Source organism: Bombyx mandarina, chromosome 15, assembly GCF_030267445.1.
Source record: "Bombyx mandarina strain Sakado chromosome 15, ASM3026744v2".
NCBI classification, from domain to species: Eukaryota; Metazoa; Arthropoda; class Insecta; order Lepidoptera; family Bombycidae; genus Bombyx; species Bombyx mandarina.
This window is the reverse complement of record NC_143221.1, coordinates 7669403-7678345: the sequence shown is the minus strand read 5'-3', so window position 1 is coordinate 7678345 and position 8943 is coordinate 7669403. Positions and strand designations below refer to the sequence as shown.

General features: G+C 37.5%; 1 protein-coding gene across 1 annotated transcript; it reads right to left on the bottom strand.

Moving 5' to 3' along the window:
- Positions 1-5210: 5210 nt before the first annotated feature.
- Positions 5211-7128, bottom strand: Rab7 (RAS oncogene family member Rab7). The gene has a single exon (XM_028169626.2). It carries the CDS (start codon positions 7021-7023, stop codon positions 6397-6399), a length of 627 nt encoding a protein of 208 aa, XP_028025427.1. The 5' UTR covers positions 7024-7128; the 3' UTR covers positions 5211-6396.
- Positions 7129-8943: the final 1815 nt, after the last annotated feature.

Sequence of the window (8943 nt, the reverse complement as noted above, 5' to 3'; positions counted from 1 at the left end):
TACCCTCAGTCACATTCTGAATGTTACAGTCGCACGTCTACTTTTTTCATTTTGACTTGATTTCGGTGTTACTCGCGATCATCATGCCTGGTTCTCGGCGTCATATGGATGTGGAAACGGCAACAAGAGCAGAGTTTATGCTTCAGGAGGGAGAATCTCAGATATCTGTGGCAAGACGTCTTGGTGTGTCGCGGCGAGCTATTCGAAACGCGTGGGAACGCTTTCTAGAGACAGGTAGTGTTGCGAGGAGATCTGGATCAGGAAGAGCGCGAACTACAACCGTCCAGGAAGACCGATATATCAGATTGACTGCACGTCGAGAGCGTACGATTGCCGCCCGCGTCTTACAAAATCGACTGCGGCAATCGACTGGCACACAAATTAGTGATCAAACCATTCGAAATCGGCTCCATGAAGACGGACAACGTTCCAGATCTCGTGTTATTCGTCTAAAATCGACAAGAGTGCATCGTGCAGCACGTTTGAGGTTTGCTCGCGAGCATGCGGAGTGGACATTGGACAATTGGAGCAATGTACTCTTTACGGACGAAAGTAAAGTGAAGTTTTTCAGCGATGATCGTCGAGTGCGCGTGTGGAGAAGAGAAGGAGAACGTTTTTCAGAACCTTGCATACATGAAACGGATCGTTTTGAAGATCTAAATGTTATGGTGTGGGCTGGAATAAGCTTGCTCGGTAAAACTGAGCTGGTAATTCTGGAAGAAGGCTCCATAACTGCCTCCCGGTATGTCGATCGAATAATTCGGCCCCATGTCATCCCATTTTCACAAAGAGTGGGTGAAAACTTTGTCTTTATGCACGACAATGCTCGCCCACATACAGCGCAAATAACCTAGAAAGCTCTCTCTGAGGCCAATATTACGGTTTTACCGTGGCCAGCCATGAGTCCCGATTTTAACCCCATTGAACATTTATGGGACCAATTGAAAATAAGCCTCAAATCGAACTTCAGTTATGTGACTAATCGACAAGAGCTCATAAACGCCCTAAAATTGTGTTGGGAGCGAATACCCGAGGAAAACATCACCCACTTGATTGAAAGTGTCCCAGATAGATTCAGAGAGTGTATACGGAACAGAGGAGGACCTACTCGCTATTAAGCACCATCAAATCAAATCACCATCTTTGATTTAGTTAATAATAAAAACGAAAATCAAACTTTACTTAAATCAATAATTTCTGTAAACATTCCTAAAAACTGTTAATTTTGACTAAATTCCATAAAATTGGCAAAACTTACTCTTGTTAATGTTCACACACTTTCAAAAACCTTAATTTATTCATTCCTAATCATAAAAACTGAAAAATGAAAAAGAATCTGTAAAATTCATTTATAAAACATGGTGGGCCCTATTTTGTTTTGAGTAGTTTATGATAACGGGGGGGGGGGGGGGACTCGGCCCCCCCTACCCCCGGCCAGAGCTTCGCCCCTGGACCCCGGCTCGGTACTCCACGAACTTTCGGCCTGGTAGGAGAAAAAATAGTATGTGCACCGCGGGAGAAAAGTTGGACATTTCCTCCAGCGTGTTTGCCACGCGGGAAGAAATGTCCAAAATTTCTCCCTTAGAGCACAATGTACTATTTTTAGATTAGTATGCAAACCGCCGTCGACATTACAAAATGTTATAATGACACGGAGCAGAAACAGAATTTTACTTAATAATAATAATAATAATTAGGATAAATGGTTTTTTTCTTAGAAGAATTCAGATTTTATCAACTTTTTGTAAAAGTAGCATGAGATATTTTACAGTAAGCTTTGCCATTATTGTTTTCATGAAAACAACCTTCAATTTAAAATTTGACAAAGCATATCGACTTTTTCAATTTTAAAGCAATTTTAGTAGCATAACCCATCCGCTTAACCTACGAACACATACTGGAATCTTGCCTATATCTGCCATGCAGTATGACATTCCTGTTATGTTAAGTGAATCATATGTAAATATGTCCAGTGATTTGCGAAAAAGTATATTAGGTATAACATATAAATCGAACAATGGCGCTGAGTCGATATTATATAACAAAACTGTTCAAAATGTATTTTTGAAATCACAAACGGGTACCAAGTTCAAGACAATCGTTCAGGGTAATAATACTTTACTTCCACAATAAAACATTATCTTCCAAAGATTTTCAGTTTGATGATAAACTGTCATTTAAGGCTCACTATCGATATGTTCCAGTTATGTCGAGTCAATTGCTCGGTGTGTTGCGATCTTTTAAGGAACCTCGTTATTTTTTGCCTCTTCTTTACCTTAGTCTTCCCAATTGATGGTCTGTTGCAGTGAACGGGTACGGGTAGTATCACGTCAAAATTTGACTTAGTGCACCGACTGATTTCAGATTGAGTCGATCTGACCAGAGCGCTTAGTGCGAGTTTTTTAACGTTCTCGATAGCATAAAAGCTAGCTCATATTTGTATGGAATGGGATCGTTTGCGTACGTTTGCCGTTAGGGGCGCTATTCCAACTGCATACAAAATTGTCTTACTTTTACGCTATCGCACTTAGCACACTGAAGCCAGTTTCAGTACTAGACCTAGTGTTCGTAGATCTGATCAGTGTAATGTTTATGTAGATGAAAAAACATTTCTTGTTTCAAAACAGTAACCACAACGTGGTAGTAGAATGTACTGGTAAGGTAAAAAATATTGAAATATATTTTTCTCCGAGAAACCGCCGCGTGCTGTTTCCGTCGAAACTTTTGTGTGCACCTTTACGAAATAATTCCAACTAAAACGATCAACCTACACATAGCTTTAACAAAACTATGATTGAACTTTTTTCGGAATAAACATTGTAAATTCAAAGATCACTAAACAGCACCAGATTTTTGGTGGTATGGCGTTGTTTGCCCGCATGGGCATGTACCACTGCCTACCATATTTTGATCGCTCAGGAGTAAATTATTCGGGCTTAAGGGGTGGGCAGCCGATATTTATACCAATTCGACCCATTTTTACTATAGAACTGAGATTCGTATCTAAAAGGAGGGTGGTAGAGCATTTTCGTTGTTGATGTCTGAGACCATGGCTCTAGTAGCCACTTAACACTAGGTGGGTCGTGAGCTGGTTCACCCAAGTAATTAAATAAAAGAAAACGTAGACTTGCCTCAGTACGCTCACTTTAGTTTTTTTGTTTGTTTCTATTTTCATTTTTAATATTTTATGATGATGCGATTTTCAAAGGAAATTAAAACAAAATCAGAAGTAGGAATTAAAAAAAACTAGCCAGCTGAATTAATTTCGGTGGTTCTGCCTTTTTCTTGGTAGTCGTAACTTTCTTATATACAAAAAAAAGATACTTTATTACTATAACTTTCTTTAATACATAAGCATTAAGGTTGAGTTTTCAGCTCTAAGCCGACGTCTTTGTAAACGGCAATATTAGTCAGGTATCTTAATAAAATCAGTGACCCTTCCCAGATAACACTTTTCTGCTGTGCCTTGTTGAAATCTTTCACTTTATTCGTCTCTAAATTTGCCAATTTGTTGCGATAATTAATTGATCTAAATGACAAATCTAAATACTGTTAAAGTACAATGAAGCTTGCTACTCGAGTTGCAGTCAAGGTCTTTTAAATTACACAACATACAGTCCAATTCAAAGTGGTTCCCCCACTTATTGTTTCCGAGAAAATTCTAAGCTGAAAAAATTTTCAAATTTCAGATCAAAGTCAATTTTAATTATGGATCTTACAATCATTGGTTGCTTTACCTAGTCCTGGTTTGTGAGGCTTCAGTATACAATCTTCTGAGTCAGTTATGGTTCCAGCTAAATAATCTTTGAAATCGCACTTCGATAAGTATTCACACATTAATATAATAACATACTTGAGCATTGACAATTCCCACTTTTTTGTCACATTGGGAAAAATCATAGTCACCCCTGAATTGGGGGCAGCTCCACTAAAATTATGAGGCTGTTCCAATAAAAACCTTTAGCGTTGCCTACACTGATCTCCCATAATTATATTTCGCGGGCCTTCGGAACATAAGAGGTCGTTTTCTGACGCGGCAACCTGGCTTGTTAAGGCAGAACACAGCGCAGCACGGAATATCCGTCCAAATTATGTTGTTGAATAGTTTCCGGCCCTATTAAATCAGCGAGCATCCGTCTGACCCTTATATTGTGCCTTGTTCTTGTCACAACCGGTGCAATGATACAAGGTTGTGAGACGCTCGTGGCCAAGAAAATTCTGATTTACGAGGGCTGGGCATATTTCGAAACCAAATGACAAAAAAGAAGGTTTTTTTTGCTTTTCCTTTCACACTTCAATGCGAAACGCGTTGCTGCTTCACGGCAGAACATGCAGGGCGGTGAATACTACCTGTGCGGACAAAATTCCCTAGTAATTACGCTAATCTACTGCGATTTTGATTTTTATTATACCTAACCCTCCGATAACACAGTATTTTACAACACAATTAAGACGAAAAGAAAAAATCGCGAAAACTTTCATTTATTACGATACCTACTTTTATAAAACGATACTGAAATTATTGTTTATAATTATTTAAAAAAATACATTATGCACTATGAACACACCACATATTGGTATAACCGAAATTTTGCTGCTTATTTTTTATGTATATAGGTAAAGAATACATAGAGGTATAGTTGAGATGTTTCATTCGGAAAAATTACTCTCCTTTTTGCACTGGCTTCTAGTCTCTTGGATAGCACGGTTTCGCTCAACACGGGACTTTATAGGAACGTACATACAGTAGCTATAAGAGGGTTATCTGTAAAATGTTCTTCCTTCGTTGTGGAAGCTATTTGTGTTAGGTAGGTACATATTTCGTTAGAAAAATTGGTAACTGCCTGAGGGATTTGAGCACCGATACTATCACATCTCTCGATAACACGGCTGTGTTATCCTATAGGCCACAATGAGTTCACAAACCAACTATTGGTTAGATTTTTCCTTAAGCTATATAAATTTCTTCATTGTCCTTTTTTTTTTCATTTTATTGAATTGAAAACTTCTTTAACACTGATGTGATTTACAATAGTGTACACAAAAGTAATACTGAAATGAAAAACATTATATTTTGCTAAGGTTTCACTATTACAGCATGTGAACTACAGACATGTGTATATTTATTCACAATATATAAAAATAAATAAATATACAACAATAATTAGAAACAAATTATTACTATGTTAATTCATAATTGAAACAACAAATTTATATTGGTTTATTTATTGATATAAAATTAAAAGCAACCATTATTACAGCATAATATTATATGTTAATTTTAGTTACCTTCCATTAAAACTAACTCTTAATTTACGCATTTTATGTATTAATTAATAGAACACTTGCAATTTACGTGAGTTTTTTCACATAATACTTTCTTATAAAATGCAAGGTCATGATGCTTAAAAGCCTTTAATTAAGCTTGAGGCTGAAAATTTGGCTGAAACATTTAAGCTAAAAATGTGATGAATTATTTGCATATAAAGGTTATCAAATAATATTGGAAGGATCCATATTGCAGATGACAATCACAGACTAGTCAAGGAAGAAAATGATTTGAATTGAAAGTAATCTATATTTATGTGTCATGACCTTACTATAACTTTGTTGTGTCACCGTAATATGATCTTATTTCCTGTTGCTCTTTGATCATAAAACACAACTGTTATAAGCTGAGTAATGTTATCATTAACTACTTAGAACTAATATTTAAATTCCAAATATATACATACAGAAATATTCATGCTACATGTGTTTATACTATGCAGTATATAGATTAAGATAGACTACTCCAGTTTCACAGAATTTAACAATGGTGACACAAGATGCTCTCCTTCTAGTTATAATATTATCCTCAAAACTATAGTACTATGATTGCTAAATATCATTTATCTATAAAGTAATTAAAATAAGTATGTATATCACAATATTAGAATAAAAATGAGATATGCCTATAGATAAATTCAGAGTAATCAAAGTTTTAGAGTCAAGGACAACAAATTTAGCATCATATAACTAATGTTGACAGATAAATAAAATTGATACACAAACAGAAATGGTACATTTAAATTTAATATTCTTTTCATTTGGATTGTTTATTCAACTGTGTTAAAATTGAATTGTAGAGAAAGGTGGCATAAGTATTTAAGTCAACATCCGTTCTCATTTTTTTACATGTTTACAGATTACCAGAACAGAATAAAAAATTACCAGTGCATCATTTTGACAACATAATTAGGTGCATGATAAAAAATTCAAATTAAAATGTACTTATAGATTCTATACATTTTTACATGATCCATAAAACACAAATTACTTAGTGTTACACTATGTATTTATGGATATAAAAACCAGAAACATTTTAAAAACCATGGCTGAAGCAGTAGCAGTGGTCTAGCAAGCACAGTTGTCACCGTCCCTGTTTCTTCCATTGTCATTAGCATTCAGTTTGATTTGGTCGGGGAATTCATTGTAGAGTTCAGCTTCAGTTTCTTGTGCCAATGCGTTGCGTGCTATTGTTTGAAAAGCTAGCTCTACATTGACAGCTTCTTTGGCACTTGTCTCAAAATACGGGATGTCGTTCTTGCTCTGGCACCATTGTTGACCACGTTTGACAGAAACGGCACGATTATCCAAGTCGACTTTGTTTCCCAATATGACGAAGGGAAAATTATCAGGGTCACGTGGTGATGCCTGTATCAGGAATTCGTCTCTCCAACTCTCCAAGGACTTAAACGTGTTGGGGGCAGTTACGTCAAAAACTAATACGCAGCAATCCGCCCCACGATAGAAAGCTACTCCAAGCGATTGGAACCGTTCTTGGCCAGCAGTATCCCATATTTGCATCGTAACGATTCTATCGTCAACGATTACTTCTTTTGTGAGAAAATCTGCACCTATTGTCGCCTTGTACTGGTTGGAAAATTTTTTGTTGACAAACTGATTCATCAGAGATGTTTTTCCAACACCGCTGTCACCCAGGATAATTACCTTTAGCAGGAGCTTTTTCCGTGAAGACATTTTGCACAACAATTTTTACACAATGATGAAAAATACAATATAATCACACTCTTTGTCTGCACTTTTGACATCAAACGAAATTGATGGTAAATGCGTCACCTGTTTACTGGGTTACCAGCCGAGCGTAGAGAGCAATTACTGTTCTCTTTGGAATAGAGTACGTAGAGGCTACCAGCACATAAATGGTAAATCATTTAACATAGGTACGGTACTCTGGTAGTTTTCCAATTACAGAGCTTAATGCGACTCAGTGACGCACAATGCCGAATTATGCTAAAGCTTAATTGGAACGTGAATTAGTTTTCAAATGCATCAGCAGAGTGCGCTAAGTTAGCACAGTTTTAATTAGAATTGATTATTTCTAAGAAACTACAACGAAGCGAAAGCCTTACAATTTTTTTCAACATTAAATAATATTACTAACGATAATATAAACAAAATTTCGATCAATGCCAACTTAAAGAAAAAACACTGGTCAATTTTCTGTCACAGAGTCGGTATCGATTGCGAGTATCACGCGAGAACAGTACTTTTGAGAGTGCTCGATTGTGCGAAGCGTTGCTGTAGTTGGAACATTCAACGTTGAGCATTATGCCGCATAATGCGCTCTTGTGCTGCAATTGGAAAACTACCTCTATATATAGATCAATAGCTGAACGTCAGCTGACATTTAGAAAAATCACACGCAGATTCAAACATATCATGCCGATTTTAAAAAAATGATGATTTCAGAAGAAATTCGAAAGGCCACCTATGAATTGATGGTCAATTGATCACCTTCAAGGCATCAAATAATGTTTTGTTTTTGACATGTTAAATTTAAATCAGACAATCAAACAACAAAAGACAAGAGTAAATATCATCTAATTTTCTTTGATGTTTAAGTTAAAAGTGGGGTCAAAGCTTTATGTAAAGTGCGAGTCGGAGATTTCTGCGGAAGAGAGATAGGAAGGAGGAGAGGATGAATGAGAGTGAGAGGGAGAGAGATCGAAAAAGAATGAGAGAGAGTATCACACAGAACGCAAAAAAAGTATAATTAACCTCTTGTCTCCCATAGCCGGTTTCACGTTAAGCGCTCTCTCACATGCAATGACTTGGGGACCTGGGACAGCATCGAAGCTTCAATAGACGCATCACAGTCGATTCACTACAAACATAGATCTGCAGCGTCCCTTGCAAGAAAATCTCAGCGCGGACAACGCTAGCTTACAGGCACGACCTCCAGTCTGGGAAGGAAGCACTGTGGAATCTTCAATACTGCTCATCACCAGTGGCAGCGTGCGGTAAAATGCAAACACCAATAAGAAACCAACAGCTATGTCCTTTGAAAGCGTTATATGCACAGCGCTCAGGAGCTCGGTGCCCTTTGAACAAAAACTTCCAACGATTCCCATTTCTTAATGGCGATGACATGTCGCGGAATTCTTGTGGCTGCGCAGCTTAAAGACGACCGTCACAAATATTAACTCGTGCAGCGAACCTAAGAGAGATAGAGACAACCAGCGGTTCACCCTTTTGGGGTTTGCACATGCAAGGAGGAGAGCTTTAGTCCACCTATACCTCTACGTTACACCATCCTGTAATCCTCCTCCGTTTACGTAGTTGTATCATGCCGCTGCTGTATTCCGAACAACGCAGCAGTGATATTGTAATTGATTACCACGCGATAAGTAAGTTAGTTTTAGTTGAGATGTAGTAATAAGATAAATGTGGAGAGACATCACCCACAAGAAGAAAAGACAGAAGATCAACAAGGCGCTTCCGCGCAAGAACGTTGGAGCACCGCGGTACGTGTCGAATGTTGACCTTCACGGCGGTCTACATGTAGAATCGATACGTAAGTATCATAAGTTGTGTAAGAACGCTATTTCGACAAAACGGGGCGACATAATAAATCCTCTTATTAGGGCCGCCGCTAAT

Bases quoted from the DNA above. Each gene is read 5' to 3' on its own strand.
- Rab7 (XM_028169626.2), bottom strand. From the start codon at position 7,023: ATGTCTTCACGGAAAAAGCTCCTGCTAAAGGTAATTATCCTGGGTGAC.